The following is an 18,357-nucleotide window of genomic DNA, read 5'->3' on the forward strand; positions in this document are numbered from 1 at the left end:
GATGGAAATCACTTAACACAAACAGTGATAATAACTAAATGAGAACAATAATACAGCACTGAATGCTGTGTAATGTATGAGTCTTTCATGCCTCAATAAATAAAATAACTGTAATCAGACACAACACCACTCTTGTTTCAAGACTAGTTTCTTGAGCTGCTGTGCTGTGTCTTTCCAGTTGAGTTCAGTGTTAGCCTAAGCCTATTGTAGCCCTTTGGCTGTATGTCCAGAGTGCAGAAAGGCTCTTTATTCCAGCCTATATTTGCATAATAATCGGGTCTGAACTGTGTCAACTCTGAGCCTGAGCTCTACTCCAACAGCTGATGAAGCAGCAAGAGCACGCGCTGTTGACCCATGATGCCTTGCGGGCGTGGGAGCCTTGTGGGTAAAAGGCAGAGATTTTGAGGGCTCTTTTAATTGGTTATGACAACAGGAAATGACATCAGCTACAAGCCCACGGGGTTCTGTGACTAGAAGTCCTGAGAATTAAATGATCGCATGTGTTGAAGAGTTTGTATAATCACAGAAATAGCAAACTATATGTTTAGATTCTTCACTGTAAAAAGGCAAAGCCAACTACTTTGAGTCCACCATTGGACTCAAAGTACTCTCTGTTGCTAAGCAGATACCAAACACTCTGCTGTATGGCCCATACAGCAGAGTGTTTGGTATCTGCTCTACAGTGATAATGAGGTTTTGGTGCTGCTATCAGCTTTGTTTAGCAGCAGATCACTGTGCTGCTGAGACAATGCCAGCTTTTACACACAGTCCCTGGCATCAAACACATGGTCACTCAATCTTTGCTGTCTTTTGGGCTCGGTGGAATGAGGAGTCAGGGCTTGGGGCACGTAAGGGGGAAAAAATGTGAAAAAAAATGTCGAGAGAAATGGGAGAGTGCTAGGTGGGAGGGTGAGAAAGGCCAGGCAATTGTGTTGAGCATGGAGGGAACAGGACAAGCCTGCGCGATTGGTGGCTGCTGCACAGTAGTGAGATGACACATACCTTTTCCACGTCAGCCTTAGTCACGTTAATGTCAGCATCCATCCTCTCAAAGTATTGCTGTGCTCTGTCTGCCTCTTTACAGTCCCTCTCAAACCTTCTTTTACACTGAAAAAAGAAGAGAAACACAAATTTAATATGATTAGAGACATTAAATCAGTAATTCCCTGCCATGAGCTGTAACAGGAAACACACTATAACTCGACCTTTAAATGAGCATAGTAATGAACGTCATGACATGTAACGTATACGTCATATGGATTTCAGACACAGCATTGTGTGCGACAGAGGTCAGTTTATGGCATTGACACAGCGATGGGGTCTGTCAAAGTCTGCAGCCTGCAGATTAAACAAATGTTCATAGTGGTCATTTGTGTACTGAAAAACAACCATTCATTCAACCCTCTTTCGACCCCTTTAACCGAACAATCAGTGTTTGTTGGGCCAGCATGCACTCTGAACTATGCCTATCTGCCTCGCACACAATGGGATCATTGAACGCACAGCAAAGTTTGAGGAGGACAAGGCAGTTATGCATCTCTCTCAGTCTTTCTCTCTCCCCCGTGAAAGGGGCCAGGCAGAGATAAAAAGTGGTGTTATGTGCAATCTCTCTTTCAGCTCCTTCACTTAAACAAATAAAACAGACACTCCTGGATCTGATCTATCTAGATTTTTTTAAAGGTCGGAATTATACAGTATCCTAAATTAATATTAGTCTGACCTACTTTTGATAACTAAAAGGACACACAAGTGAAACTTACTTTTGAATTTATATTTCTACTTCAGTTTTTTCTGTCTGTCTGATTTGCAGCAGACCAGCCTGCCACTCTAGGAGAGGACAACATAAATCATGCAATAACACATTAATTAAAAGCATCTGTAAGCTTTAAACCAACATCATTTGTCTATTATAACTGCATCTTGATGTAAGACGCTGTCCTGTATATTCATCCAATGCTTATAACCACTGCAATGTCTCCATTTTGAGTCAAATAAATGCAGTGTATGAGGTTTGTGGTGAAGACAGAACAGGAGGTCCCCCAGGGCTCTGCAGACGTTTTCTTTTTCAGTTAGAAAAGAAAGGAGGAAGCTGATGGGATTAAATTTCACTGGAATTGTACCTCGTACAATTTCATGTGACAAATAAATTGATTAACTGATTTATTGAAACGGACTGTTTGCCATCTACTGTGTGTACTCCCTCAGCTCTACATGGCATCACACGGCTCCTCCTTAAGCATCAAAAGCATGTGCTTTAGTATCATGTGGGTGTTGATGTTGATTGATCATAAGGCTGCTGATGATACGGCCTTGAGGGATTAAGGTCAGTAGACCATCTCTGCAACTGAAACCACAAAGCTTTAAATGTAATTACTGTTGTCTAGTGTACAGTATGCTATTCTTTTTGAAAAAATATATAAACCATGACATATAGACAAATACTACATTTTATGTCATAACTAAGGTTGGGTTCTGACAGCCGGTTTCATTCAAAAGTGAAATTGTGTTTATTATTATGTTCTACTTTTGTCTATTGAGTCACTGTGACCAATGGCAACTACATTAATGGGGTCACTTACCGTTTCCAGCTGTTTCCACGAGCTCTCAATGTGCTGCTGTGCCTTACGCCCATCGTGGAAGTGCTGAAATATTGAAATATTGAAAATATTATCATACTATTCACAGGCTTAAAGGATTTAAAAGCAGGTGACCTTGACACAGTAGTGATAATACATTAGTAACAGTTGGAATGGGACTCTCAACCATACCATTAGACATTATGAATATTACTCACAATGTGACACAGGGAAGTATTAATGTAAGCTGAGAAAGTAGGGCAAATTTAAATAGATACTATACTGTCAACTACATTACAAAGTATGGCCACATAATCCACAGGCTTAACTCAGAGATTCTTACAGGCTTCAGCATATGGCTATAAATTGATTTGATTGAAGAGCAGCGACATCATAACCAATTCATTCAACACAGGTGCACCAAGAAAGGGCAGTTTTACAATTTAAACATTCATTAAGCACCAATCCTAGAATCAACTGAATGAAGAATGTATACTGACTAATAATAAAGTAGTCATAAAAAAAAAGGTCAAACATACTGTAGATCATAACAGGGTGGTAAAGCCAAACAGACGCTGTTTTCATGAAGCTGCAAAGTCACATGTCATGTACAGTGCATGGTTTGTGTTGTTAAAACAAAACCTGTCCTCTCATGGATGCACTAATTTCCTGAACTCAGTACAAGAGTTGTGAATGAAATTGGCACACTACTTTAACAAGGAATATCTAAACAGTAGAGATTTGCAAGATGCAAAAAAAAAACCAGTATATTTAGTCCAAAAGGCAATGAACAACAACTGAAATATCTCAACAACTATTGAACATATTGCCATGAAATTTGGTAGAGACATTCATGTCACTGTTAGGATGAATTGTAACAACTTTGGTGATCCCCTGAGTTTTCCTCTAGTGCCACCATCAGGTCAAACATTTTTAATTGTCCAATACTTTTTAGTGCTAATTAGCACATTTTAGCACACTAAAATAAGATGGTAAGAATGTTAAACAGGTATACTGTTTATTTTAGCTTAGTGCAGGGGCTAATGGATTCAAGAGTGTATCTTGTACATTATCCCACTAATAATGCCCGAAATGATACCAAACTTCTACACTAGTACAAATAGGTTATGTACTCATAAAACGATGGATTGGAAAGTTTGTAAGTACACCAGAAGTTTATGTAAATAACACTTGCCTGCTGACTTCTGCTCTCTGCTGCTACTGCTACTGGCAGTAAGACGAGTGCTTAGGGACGTCTACAAATTACAACACCGAAAAGAGATACAACAAAAATATTTATTAATTTAATGATTAAATAAGGTTGTGTCTTCAAACTTACCTCAATTATAACTTGTCTCCTGCTAGTTGTACTACAGCACTTTTAAAAAATAAGTTAAATTAATAAATATTTTTGTTGTATCTCTTTTCGGTGTTGTAATTTGTAGACGTCCCTAAGCACTCCTCTTACTGCCAGTAGCAGTAGCAGCAAAGAGCAGAAGCCAGCAGGCAAGTGTTATTTAAAATAAACTCCTGGTGTACTTATAAACTTACGTTTTATCGTTTTATGAGTACATAACCTATTTGTACTAGTGTAGAAGTTTGGTATCATTTCGGGCATTATTAGTGGGATAATGTACAAGATACACTCTTGAATCCATTAGCGTCTGCACTAAGCTATTAAGCTGATAACGCTAACTCGCCCAATATTCGACCCAGGTGAAAAAAGCTTCTGGGGGGTTGTTTGGCTCGAGGTCGTGGTGCAAAGGACCCTAGGGTGAAATTACTCCCAACCATCACTTTAAATCGTTAAATTTAACAAAATCATTCAAACTGTTAACTATTATTATTTTTATAGGTTTGGTTATTGGCCTGCCCCTGAACAGACATCTCCACTTGATGTATGCTACAATTAAGGATATTAATGACCAGAGGGATAGAAATATCCACAACATGACAGTTACAGCCGTTAGATGAGAAAGCAGAATAAGAAACGGAGAAAGGCTAAAGCAAGATCAATGATTGGATGTGCAATGAGAAGCTTACAGTGAGATAAAAACATGGAAGTGTACCAGGAGCCAGATATTGTAATCTAGGGGGAGACAGACAGGTCACAGAGGATTTTGGCACTGCCAAGTGTGGCATTTCAGACAAGACTAGGTGGCAGCTGCTGGTCTGAACTCACATAGCACATACGCTGTGTGTTTTAGTAAAAGGCCTCACTTGGCCTATCTGGCTCCAGGGGACCAGAGCACTTGGCCCAGAGGCAGCGCACATTTCTCTACAGCTCTCTGTGTGGATCACAGCCAGATCCCTTGGAAACTGAAGAGCACCAATTTCAAAACTTTTGAAAATGAAATTGTCAATATTTATAAAAAACATAACAAGTAATTCCTCCATTGCCTGTGGTCACATTTCTCTCCTAAAGAATCCAAAAAGAATCAAGTTCAAATGAAAATGACATTGAGACTTGACTGTCAATGAGGTATCCCGTGGTTACGCTGACTGCGGAAGCCAGGGTCAGTGGCTGAGCTGAATATCGATGCTGCAATTCAATAACGGAACCAGGCCGTTATAAAGAACAATACGCTTTTGCTTGTACTTCTCTTGCATTTCAGCACTTTGGGCAACACAAGGAAGTCCTTAGTATTCTGTACATCACGCAAACACACAAGCAAGAGATGTGAAATTAAGCCCAATGCAGGAGGCCTAAAGGTTAATCTCAACTGGATACAACTGGACAGGAGAGTAGCAAGTGAGAATGGGCCCCGGTTTACCTCAGAGAGTCACACTTCTCATTTCCCAATGTTTCGAGGGAAGCTGAGTAAAATAAGGAAGTGCTCCAGTGTTTCAGAGGAAGTATTTCAGCTCTAACAGAAAACGGGACATTGTGGCACCTCTAAAGTCGAACAAATGTTTTTTTTTCAACTGCTATTAAGACCCTGACCTTCAAATTCCTGTTTGATAAGAAGAGTCTTATTCGGTAATGAAAATATGTCGATAGATATGATACATAAAGCCTTTTTACAACACACATCAGCAGACATGGTGATGTCATTGTTACCGTGGAGCATTCTTTCAACCAAATATTTGTCTCCATAACAACATATCTAAAAAATACCCTGCATCTCATGCCGACTGCATCAACAAATCTTCTATCTCTACAATGATAAACAAACTACGCTGACGCTCTTCCCCAAACAGCTCGATCGGATTTTGGAGGATAAAGATCTACAAACCACCAACAACAAACATGAGCGCATTCACTTTCAAACACATTCAAAAAGACTGCATCATCGTTTGTGACAAACAGCCATCTGGGATAACGGTAGGCAGATGTTCTGCAGTGTTGTCTCTGTGTTTAAATCCATAAGCCGCAGAGACACACAAGGCCCTCTCCTGTTCGACACAGGAAAGAGTAGACACACCCCGTCTTTCTCCCACACGTCCCTCTCAGTAACAGCATGTGACTGCTGACACTGTCAGGGACATCTGAAGTACTTCAACAGTTCGCTGACCTGAAGCGGCCACTCGCAGTTATCCAGTAGGGTTGGGCAACACGATTACAACATCCAAACTGATGATTTTGAGGAAAAAGTGACAGCCTGACTGTCCACTTGCAGTTGCACTCGCAGAATCAATCTGTACACTGTTGATAAATCAGAATTGTTACTTTTTAAGCACGCAATGAGTGCCATTAGCTCCACCCCGGTGTTGGTGTGGCGCCGGAGGGGGGGGGGGGGGGGGGAACATCGTGTCACTCACATCCAATTACCCAACCCTATTACCCAGATATAGTGACAGAGAAATAAACCTCAATTTACGAAACGAAAACCACAATTGACAGTACAATGTAGTGAAAATTGATTACTGCATTTGAACCCATCCTAAGTATTAGGAGCAGTGGACAGCCATACATACAGCATCCGGGGAGCAACTTGGGGTTCAGTGTCTTGCTCAGGGACACTTTGACATGTGGCGTGGAGCCTGGGATCGAACTGTCACGTTAACGCGTTACCAGATTCTTGACCCTGACTCCAAACTACATTGATGTATTAAGTGTAATAAAAGTAGGACTGGAAAATATGATCATTATCCATCCAAGCACACTGGATCAACAGATTTAATATTTACTTAATAATGAGAAGCAGGACTGCTCTGTGCTATGATTACATTTTTTATAAACAAAAGAATTACTCATGCAAGCCCGTGCACCTCCTGGTACAACACAGAGCACCAGACTCCCTCCAGGTACCGAAACACTTCAAACAGAACAAATGTGTAAAAGTCATAGATCTGTGGACTCTGTTTTGACAGATTTGAATCAATACAATTCCAACAGAAAGAATCCATTTTTAAAGAGGTGTGTATTATGGTGCCTCAACCATGAACTACAGTGGCTACTATCTACAGTCAGCCTTATCAGCCTCTTTTTGTTATTGTTGTCTGCTTAACAATCCTATTTTGCAGCAATACTTTTTAGATAAAACAGATGTTGACGTGTGGCCAGGTTGGCTCAGTAGGTAGTATAGGCGCACATATACTGAGAAGCTTGTGCCTCGACGCAGAGGTCCAGGGTTTGAGTCCAACCTGAGACGAATTTCTGCATGTGTTCCCCCTTTCTCACCTAGCTGCCCTATCAATTAAAGCCCAAAAAATTATCTTAAAAAAAGATGTTGACAAAGTTTCTTTTTTGGGGAAATAATTTGAAATCAGGAAAAATTTGAAGTTGGAAAAAAGCTAATAAGTTGCAATATATCGCAGAATAAAATCTGAATAATATTGTATTGTGACATAAGTATCGTAATGATATCGTATCGTGAGGCTTCTGGTGATTCCCACCCCCTAATATGTTTATGTATGCACCAACAACCAAGGGAAATTCCTCGTAAGTGCCACTTGGCTGATTGTGATCACGTCTCCACCTTGTAGTGTCATCTTTGTACCAGAGTGAGCTGAGGTGAGACAGACATGCTCTGATGTGGCTGAGTGTAACATACACCCTGTGTGACTCACAAACTGTATACAGTCATAAATGGTGTAATACGTTTTGAGCAAAGACATGACGTGAAAGACAACTAAGTCTGACAACTAAGAGAGGAACCAAAACTTCGCTCCAGCACTACATTTGCACGTTTGAGTTTACTTGTGTGAAGAGGTGCACATGTGCATCTGTGCGCGCACACAAGCTCTAACTGATCTGTTAGTCAGTCATTGACGTGCCTTGGTTCAGAGGAATGTGCACCTGCAGTCCTGTACAGTTGTCAACACACATGTAATCATTGGGTACTAGAAATAGCCACAAGTTATACAAGACTTGTGTACATCTGGAGACTCAAGAGATGATTAAACCACATTAGAGCTCCACTGACTTTTCCCCTCATGTTTAGACTATTAGGCGACGGTTCAAACAGAGTAATATTGCAGAGGTAATTTATACTGAAGTATTCTGGATCGAGGTGTGCGTGCACCGACTATGGAAAAGATCCAATGATCGATTCTCCCTCTCAACTTTCCACTCAACACAAGAAGGCATGTGAGACACATTGTTCTCCCACTGTGATTGCAGCTCTCCTCTCTGCCTCCTAAGAGAGAAATGAGGACAATATCCTCTGCCAAACCCACCTAAAGACGCTTTATAGTGCATTATAGTTTTCAGCTGACTTTTCACTAAACGTAATGCTTATTTTGCTGGCTCTGCCAGCTGAAGGGAGATGTATTGTTTTTATAAAAAATAAAATTGTAGCTGGTTGAACGTGTCACATCGCAGCAGGATAAGACAGATTGAACTTCCCCCAACGCCCAAAAGATATAATTATGTGCTGTGCTGTGGGTGCAAGTGGATACAAAAGAGAACACACTGAACTAACCCTCAAGTGGACTTCAGTAACACACGTCGATATTTACAGTAAACACGGTATAGTTACATTTATAAATGTAAAAGTGTTACAGTCTTTATAGGGTCTGTATCAGTCCTGATTAGAGAGGATACCTACTGTAAGCCCTGTGATCAGAGGCCTGGAGAGTGCAGCAGTTAGCTGACCGAACACCTTTTTAAAATTCCATAGCACAATCACAGCTCTTTATCCCATATTAACCCTGCCTGCTCTTTGTCATGGCCTATTGTACTGTTAGGCCATAAACAAACAAACAATGCCTGGCAAATTACATGGCAAACCTTTTTGAGGTCAGGATATATTTTGAGATCCCTTCCTGTGTCTTTCTCAGTTCAATCCAATACAAGAATATGTTTGCATAACACATTAAATCGAGTAGTCTGACCTATAAAACCAGGTTCCACTTTTGTAAAAACAAGTATATCTGCTCTCGAATACAATCCTTTAAGACAACATTCTTGGCCTCACCTCTTGTGCTACCCCAAGCGGAGCTTAACAAGAGGTTCACTCGGGGAAACACAAAGGGAGGTGGGGAGACTTACAAAACAAACCCCCACATGAGAAACTAATGAGGAGGTATTATTTTTCTTTCTTTGGAGTGTGGGCTTTACCTGTCCAATAAACTCTGTATAAACCCAAGAGAGGCAGACCACCGACCCTCCTCTAATCCCACTGTCTGGGTCTGCCTGCACAGCTTTGTCTGACATAGGCGCAAATCAAAGAGCTACGACAGAGAGAACACTAAGTGGTGCTTAAAAATTCATGTGAATGAAACCAGAGAAAAGAATGACGGGAAGCTGGGGAACTCATGGGTCATGTTTGCTTTAGAAACACCTTTCAGAACATCACTTCTTCTAATAGTGTTACTGGCAGACTTTCTATGAAACCCTGAATGTTCTGTAAAGAATAAAGGCCAATTTTGATGGTCTTTTTCTTTGTAGCTTGGAGAATGGAGCTTAGTAGCCTTTCAACACTTGAAAAGTCATTCCCCATCATTCATGAGTGTGTTGAGGGCACGAGTGTGTCCTTAAATAAAAAGTGAAAAGGAGGAAAATAAGCTAAATGGGCTAAATTTACCCTACAAGGACACTGTTCTGAATTCCGCTGAGAAACTATTTGCTCAATGTCTATTAGATGAAACAATCTTCTGTTCAGAAAAGACACCAAGTTGTGGGGTCATGCTATGAAGGGAAAGCCCCCAGCACTGGCTTTTGTTTTTTTTTCTGCAAGAGAGGCAGCAGTTTGGCAAAACTAGGAGGACAGAGGGGAGAGAAAGAGAGAAACAGGGATATTTATAAATAAAATAGGTACAGAGAAGTAAAGAGGAAGAGGGGTGTCAGAGTGACATCCTGCAGCCTCAGGACAGCAAGGGGTCTGTCCATGGACACTAGAGATATAGACGTTATGCCATACCAAGCCAGGCTAAACCAAAGCCAAAAAAGCAAAACAGGCCTGGGGGCGGTGGATGATTCCCCTTGAGAAGCGCTGGAAATCCCCTTCCTTTCTGTGTTTGCTGCAACTCAAACCGAGTTGAAAATTTGAAAAAACTACCTAACTAACAATAATGCGACCCAGGGCTTCCTGTATTTAGGTAAAGTAGCGAGGGCAGCGACACCAATTTAACCCATGTACATAGAGCCACTGTGACCTCAGAGCAGCCTTCTGGTTTGGGTTTTCCACTCCAGTTCCCTCAGCTGGACTTCCGTGACACAAGGGTCCATGGCAGATTTTTTAAAGAAAGTGCTATTTTCCAGTTAGGTAGCTTTCTCTCTGCTCCTCCAACAACTCTACGGATTTAATGGGCACCACACTGTCATCTATGAATCATGCACTGCAGGTCCACCGCTCCTCCAAATCTCTTTATAATTGTGAGGACGAAAGTGACTTCAACGTATAAGAATAGTGTGTGGTGCACCCATCTTTTGAAAGACGGTTTATAAAAGAGAGAAATAAGCCTGTAATGATAGAGAAATGATGACTCCGTCCCATAAAAAAGGACTCATTCAGTCGCATTCTGCACTTCTGGCGAGCCTTTGGTGGTATCTATATTTACTCAGCGTTGACCTCACTTCATGCAGAATAGAGTATGCAGAGGGAATGGGCTACTTAATGTCTTGTAGGCCAGTTTTCCTTCACAGAATTCATGTCGGTCTGTCTAAGGGACAGGTTTTATTTAAAGCACTGGCATAGGGAGAACGACAAGAGGATAAAGACCTAGAAATAAGACACTGGTTATGGAAAGAGCACAACTAAGAGTGAATATAAAAACGTATCTCACCGATTTTCTCTCGGCCTTGAGGTCCTGCAGGTAGCGCGAAAGCTCGGTGATGATTTGAGACGTCAGGTTCTCCGCTATAACCTCGTGTTGACCCGCATAGTCATTTAACTCATTAAGCGATGTCAGGAAGGCTCGACAGAAGGTGTACCTGGTGAGACACAGGGAGTGTTGTCGGTGCAGTTGCAAAGACAGAAGACGAAGCACAGTCATTTTGTTCAGAAATAGTATAGTAGTTTGGATTTGGTTTGGAACAGATTTGTAATTCATGAAGGGAACATGTTAAAGGAATAGTTTGACATTTTGGGAAATAGGCTACTGTTTTCTGGCGGAGAGTAAGGTGAGATACAAAGCTACAGCTAGCATCTGGTTAGCTTAGCTTATCTTAGCATAAAGACAAGGAACGGTGGGAATCAGCTAGCCTGGCTAGGCTATATCAAAATATTCCCCTTAATCCATTCAATGTGCAAGATCCTTGAACTTACTTGCTCTCTTCCTCCTCCCGTGAGTTCTTCTTGGGTTGATACTTCTTTGATAAATTCCTGTTAGGACAAAGAGTTCAGCCTTGTCACACATTTCTTACAGTATCTTTCCAAAGAGCACAGTCTGCAGATGGTTAGTGCCCCATTCCCATTATATTTCCCTGACACTGCCATTATGGACCTGCCAAAGGATCATCCAGTGCACAAGTCAATCCAGCAGAGTGCTTTTTTCTGCAACTTCCACTACCTCCCCTTTCCTCTCTTCAGACCCCCCCCAGGCGTATGCATGCGGAACCAGTCACCAGAAACAAGCATGCTTTTCTTATGCAGCCATTGCCCTTGTTTTGACTCCGGCTGCATGTTAGTGGCACGACATGAGTTCAGCATGAGGAGGAGGAGGAGGAGGAGGAGGAGGAGGAAAAATTAGATTTTGTGTAGGGATGAAATCAAATGTGTCGCTGTACAAGCTGTAGGTGAATGGGTATTGTTGGAAATAGGCTGCAAAAAGCAACCTTTATTATGGCTATGGCAGTCTCCCATTGTCCTCTGAACCTAGCAACTGTTGTGTTGTGTGACAGGTTACAGTACATCATGTCACGTTTGTTTCATCATGACAGTGTGACACACTCACCACCCGATTGTGCCGATGCTCCGGTTTGATGGCTACTCTGTCAACAGAACATAATAACATGCACTATGCTCTGATGAATTTGGGTGCTTATGCCTTCAGGATCCTTTGTCTAATTAAAAAAACCATTGTTACCAATTTAAAAACGAACAACCGAGTGATGCACGTACACACAAAAAATAAACAGATTGGCACAAACCAGAAAAGCCACTTGAATTTTCACTAAGACAGAGTAAATCTAAATGTAACAAGGAGACAATAGGGAGTTATACTGTCATTTTCCAATCCAAATTTCATGTCCTACAAGTCAAGCAAATTATTGTTACAAATTCTAAAATAAACATCATGATAATTTGTAAAATTATTAGTACACCGTAACAAATACAACACTCCTGTCCACTTTACATATCAGAATCAAAATAATGATTGTAAGTAAATGCAAATTGGTTTGAAAGTGCTGATAACAGTTGGTGGTAGTTGTTTTGTTGTAAGACTAATGGAATCTAAACGCCTCAGCTTGTACATGTTGTAAAATGGGGCAGGCAAAATTCCTGCTGAAATAAATTAATAATGCACGTGTTAAAAAAACTACATGTAATGTGTGTCTCGCTCTGCTCACATCCCCCACGCCTCTCCTCCCCGGTGGTGTTTGGCTCCGCTGTTGCTAGGCAGATCTATCTCTGTCTATCTCCCTGTCCTCCTCACCCCATCTCTAATTATAGTACTAGTTCCCCACTAACTGATTCTCTCACAGCCAGATGCCACGTGTCAGATTGTATTTGCCCGCTCACCTCAATAACAAAATACTTTACACAATAAAAAATGAGGGTAGCTGCTAGCACTTAATTGTGATTAAACAGTGTATGTTTGTGTACGTGTGTCTGGAAAAAGATACCGCATGAGTGCATGGCTCCTACATACTGTTTGACACTGTAACCCCAGTAAAGACAGACACTCTTTTAACCCCCCACCCAGTCTCTTTTGTTAGCAGGACTTTATTCCCACTGTGTTATGGATTATGCCAGACTGGAATTTGGGGGGAGGGGAGGGGGAGGGGGGAGGTATTAATGCATTGCCCTGCAATGACTAGACTGAAGCATTGTCCATGTTTACACCAATGCAGTGGAAGAGGATTATTCGTGGGATTAGTTCAGAGTGTGGTTGGTGTGGTGATAGAAATGGTACAAAATAGTGTAATAGCCACAGATGACGTTCAATTGGTCAGGAATGTAGGCTAGTTCAAGTAGTCAAACAATTCTTTGCAATTCAGCACTTATTCAGCTGCTGATCAATATTTACTATCCTCTTACTGTACCCTGTTCTATAGGCCCTTTTCAATGCCGCCTTTTGACTTGTCATAGCAGGGAGAGCACATGTGTAATTAATAACAATAGGGCTGAAACTAGGAAATATTTTCATTGTCAATCGGCTGAATATACTCTCAGTTGATCATTTGAAAAATCACAATTTTTTTCACAATCATGTTTTTTCAAAGACCAAGGCGATGTCCTTAAATTGCTTGTTTTGCCCAATCAACACTCCGAATCCCAAATTACTTTTATATTCAGACCAAGCAGCACGTCCTCATAATTGAAAAAGTTCTGCAAAAAGTTGCAGATTATTTTTCTGTCAATTGACTTAATGATTAATTGACTAGTCGTTCCATGTCCCAGTAAGTCAGCCTTGGCAAAACAAGATCTGTGAAACACTGCTGCTATTCCATTACTTTATTAGATCTAACAGCCCTGTGTTTCTTTTGGTTAGATTAAGCCTGATTTCATGAGCTAAGTTGATTAAAAGGGATAATTAGTCCTGAGGTCAGGCCAACTACGTAGCACCACAACAAAGAAGCACAGTGTGTTGGAAACACAGGAAAACCCTATGACTCAAGCTATCCTGTCAGTACATCCTAATTTCCTCATTTTAGCCTTTTTTCTGACAAGTGTGCCAATGTGCATGTGTGTATAGATAACTGGCCCAGTTTGACAGCGGGCCCTCTGTGTTAGCACAGTGACTGAAAACATCCACACCATCTGTGGAGCCTGAAGTTCAATAAAAGCCAACCTGCCCTGGCAAGATGACTCTACCCCTGTTCTTTTGTCAAACATACTGTAGACGGATGCTAACTAATTGAATTATGGGATATCGGTATCGGTTCAAATGCAAGTGCAAAGCTCTGCATGTGTATATTTTTGGGCCGCAACAATGCTTTAACTTAGCTTTGAAGTAACGTATTTTGGATAAATGTAAGAATTATCCAGTTGTACACATGAACAAAAGCAAATTTAAGCAACAAAAAAAATGTACATTAATATTTCTGGTCCATCAATAATTTGCTTTTTATAGACCTGGACGTTGGACATTGTTTCTCTTAATTCAAATGTTTCAGCAAATTATAGAAAAAGAAAGAACCGAACAACATTCAGAGATCAAAACAATCCATAAATATAAAACAGCATTTGGGTAAAAATATTAAAATCTGTTTGATGATTGGATGTGTCTGTCTTTGAGTGTGAAAAGTTCATGGGTGCAGGGATATGGTGTATGGGTAATGCGTGCATGTAAACACAGACAGCTAGTCCTATTATCTCAAGCTGACTTAATTCGCAAAAAGTTGAGTGGTATGGGCTGTAGAGGATCTGTTACAGCAGGCTGCTATGTGAATACTGGATTGGTATTGGCTAGTCCCAGTGAAATGGGGGGTTGGGGTCAATACTTAGAGCATTAGCCATATTGTCAGGCCTTTTTAAAGATGAGGATTTTGGATTTGGGGGGGAGGGAGCATTTCCTACTGTGTTGGGATACAGAAGGACTTAGGAGATGGATCCTCTCAGTGCAGGATTGCTCATGCTTCCATCTCAGCCTTGGAAAATCAGTGACTTCACCATAACAGTGTGTGTGTGTGTGTGTGTGTGTGTGTGTGTGTGTGTAGGGGGTGGGGGGATTGTAAAGGGCGGAGTCGACACTTGTGGTTGGAGTGGAAAAAGGAAATCTGGGTCAGACCTGGCGTTGATAATGCTGATACCTACTAGTCTCTATGGAAACACAAGCTCCACCCCATCCCCCCACAACCTGACTTCCTCTTGCCTGAAGCAGAAGCTAGCAACAACAGACAGTGTGTATGCACAAGAGAGGATACAGAAAAGATTCTTTGTAAAAGAAAAAAAAAGAGAGAGAGAGGAAGATGGAGGGAATATACATCCTCTTCACATCGGTTTATTTAGATCTACGCTCGAATAAAGCAAGTATGCTTATTCATATTTTTCATTTACTGTATTTATAAAGGACAATGCACATTAATCAACTTAAATGTGCCAGTGTTAGCCAGCCGGCTAATTTTCAACTCTAGTCCTTTTGATATATGTTATACTGCTAATGTACTGCTTTCCATATGGGAATTCTCATTTGAGTTTTCCCTTTCAGAGGGAGGTCAGAGGTCACGGTCAGCTACATAACAAGCTGGGAAGGATTCAGTCTCCTGTTTCAAGGACACTTCAATCCAACATGGGGGGGTGGGGGGGTTGCTTTATCTAAGCAACCTGGATGGAAAACACTCACCCGAATCATAACCCTGAACATGGATCATAAATCAGCTTGAGTACTCACCTAATTTGTTTTGCATAGTTGGTTTCAATCTCTGATCTCTCCTTGACGAATTTGGTGTACTTCTCCACAAAATCGATCCCCCACTGTGTATGCTTTTCCAAATTGTCAAACTGATCCTGCAGAAAAGAAGAAGAGATTAATGAATCAATTCAAATACAAGGGAGATAGCAATCTACAGTAACAGTATCGAGGATACAGAAAAAAAGCAAGAGAAGAATAAGATTAAAGATTATTTAATCTTGATGGGGAGATGTGAATTGCATGCATCGTAGCACCTACTGCTGAATTCAACGCCACGGTAAATCAAGTTTACGTCTAATATCACCAAATATCCATCTTAGTATTTGAGAACAGCCTCTACACATTCTTACTAATCTTCTAAAAAAAAATCTACTTTTACTCATTTGTTGTGGGAATATCTGCCTCCCTTCAACCAAAGCAATCAGGCAGCATATGTATGTGTCAGTCAATGTGTTTATTCTGAGCCACTGATCCGACACAAGCAGCTGACCTACTCTCATACGCTACAATTTATACATTTAACACCTTCAAAGGAGGCACTGCCGGGCCAATGACTGACACTGTCATTTTAAGTTGCAGATGTGACAAGTGAGTTTTGCCTTGATAACACGGATATCATTATATCATGGTGTGGTTCATAGTAAAACAAAAATCACCAACAGCCTACACTACTGATAATGAAATACAGCTGTTGGAGCTGAACTCATTATTCATGCTTCGTTTATGACTTGTGAGGAAAAATTGAGCCTCTAGTTGGCTGAGGTCACGGCTTGAGATTCATCAGTTCAGAAAAGAGAGCATTTCAGCTGGGATATCGATAAACACGCACACACACGAACAACACACACACACACACACACACACACGCACACACACACCCACACACACACGCCACAGCTAATCTTTACTGACGATCATATGGCTACTTCCAAACATTCATCTAACGACAGTGTTGGTGTTAATTTAAAAAATGAACCAAATTAAAAACAACCTTGGTGTAGCTCCAACAGTCCCCCATCCTCTCCTCCACCATGTCTGGAGTCTCCCTGAGTCTGGCTAGTAGTTCCCCTAGCACGACACACTAAAGCATGTGAAATCTGTCAGCTCAAAAAGGTCCGACTGATTCTCTGAGCAAACCACACGGTGCACTCTGTGACTGCTCAAAGCATCTCTGCACTAAAAGCACTTTCATAGCAAACACACGGGAAGTGGTTGTGGTGATGAAAAGTTTACACTCGACCCTGCAGCACTTTAAGGTATCTTTGACTGTCTTATTTATAAGAATCCGAGCATGCTAAGGATTCAAGACCATAGCTTTATTGAAGTCACATTATTAAGTGTGATGAAACCTCTCTCTCAACAAACATAACAACTTCCCAATTAAAGCACTCAAGGACAGAATGATAGGGACTTCCCAGTGTGCATTGTTTGTCAGTTTCAATAAGCAATCACTCATCAACAAGCCACTCGACACAAGAATGACAAGGTAACACCAAACAATTGGACATTTTACTGAAACAATGAGTCAACCTCTCAGCCCCATCACTTGTATTTCTTTTTCTCCCTCTGTTTCTCTGCCCTTAAGACACCTATTTTTTCTAGGTTCCACAACAAGCTTCCCTTCCCCTTCAATGCCCAAGAGCATGCTCACTCTCAGACCTATGTGCCAATTAAAGTCATCAAACGGCATTTGCTTCATTATCACTTTCAGACATCAATTATTCTTGGAAGGAAAAAAAAACAGACAACAATCAGCACACGTCACTGCAGCCACATCATGCACAGAAAGCCCTCCTCTCTCTAACACACACTCCTCCACAGACATAACTCAGATTACCCTTTTTTGCAGGGGCAACATCTTATCCAGCGTGTCTCCGTGTGGAATATGTACCCTTTTGCAATATCCAAATCCAGAAAATATACATCCAACTCGCCTCTCCTCCCCCTCCAGTGCAGCACGACAAAAAGGCAGAGGTTAGGCTAGGGAAGGCATCCACAAGACCATTTCCAATGTATCCAAAGCGGACCAAGAGCAGATTAGCGTCTGGGTTTAGGAACAATGTCCGCTGACCCCACTCCCACACAGTGACAAAGAAACTGCACAGTTGTAGCAAGTAATTCCCTATGGTCCGGAAGGAGCAAGAATCCCAGAAAGCAGGGGAGGAACCGAAGCAGCACTGGCTCCCTCACGCACACATCCACTCTGATTCTGAGGCCACGGCTGCCCACAGCATTCAGGCTTAATGCTCCATCAGGCGTAAGGTGGAATAAGTGGGATGGTAGAGGAGGATAGTGAGAGAGACAGCAGAAAAGCAGAGGGAGGAGGCCTGAGGGGAGGAGAAATGACAGTATAGGCGGGATTACTTGGGAGGGGATTCAATTTAGAGGGGGGGAGGACCATCCTACTGCTGCTGGGACCTCATAAACTCTTTACTTTACCACATTTCAAATATAATAAAATAAAGGATGATGATCCGCAGCATGATGAGTCATTCCGAGCACATCAATCTTGGCTAATATCAGGTGGGAGAGAAGTTGCTCGAGTAAAATGGAAAAGTCATCAACAAAGCAATTGTCCAGCTCCAGAGAAAGAGCTGCTTAATAAATGAGGAACCTGTGTGGGGCAAGAATCACAGACAACAGCACGTTTAGTGGAGGTGTGTCCGACGTTAGCATACAGTCTTGTTGTCTCCTTGCTTCATTTCTTCAACCTCCTGCCATTCCAACTTGATTTAAGTGAGTTGGGATTGTTGATCGGACAAAAGAAACAATTTCAATATGTTAACTTGGTGTGGACATTCTTTTTTATATATATATTTGTCCAACATCTTATTGACCAAACAACACATTGTTAATCGAGAGGATAGATGGCAAT

General features: G+C 41.4%; 1 protein-coding gene across 20 annotated transcripts in view; it reads right to left on the reverse strand.

Moving 5' to 3' along the window:
• The window catches only part of fnbp1b (formin binding protein 1b), a 61,960-nt gene that overhangs the window by 25,236 nt on the left and 18,367 nt on the right, over positions 1–18,357 (reverse strand). For 4 of the 20 annotated variants that reach the window (XM_028602518.1, XM_028602517.1, XM_028602503.1 and 1 more), the window contains exons 1-6: positions 16,474–16,604; positions 15,462–15,577; positions 11,231–11,287; positions 10,749–10,896; positions 2,580–2,642; positions 1,003–1,107 (exon numbers count right to left, since the gene is read on the reverse strand). In XM_028602518.1, coding sequence (XP_028458319.1) covers positions 1,003–1,107; positions 2,580–2,642; positions 10,749–10,896; positions 11,231–11,287; positions 15,462–15,577; positions 16,474–16,515 — 531 coding nt within the window. In that variant the 5' untranslated portion in view covers positions 16,516–16,604. Of the gene's footprint in view, positions 1–1,002; positions 1,108–2,579; positions 2,643–10,748; positions 10,897–11,230; positions 11,288–15,461; positions 15,578–16,473; positions 16,607–17,319; positions 17,753–18,357 lie in introns of those variants that run through there. The other 16 variants (XM_028602520.1, XM_028602519.1, XM_028602513.1 and 13 more) reach the window with 8 other exon arrangements.

This window comes from Perca flavescens, chromosome 16, assembly GCF_004354835.1.
Source record: "Perca flavescens isolate YP-PL-M2 chromosome 16, PFLA_1.0, whole genome shotgun sequence".
Lineage (NCBI taxonomy): Eukaryota > Metazoa > Chordata > Actinopteri > Perciformes > Percidae > Perca > Perca flavescens.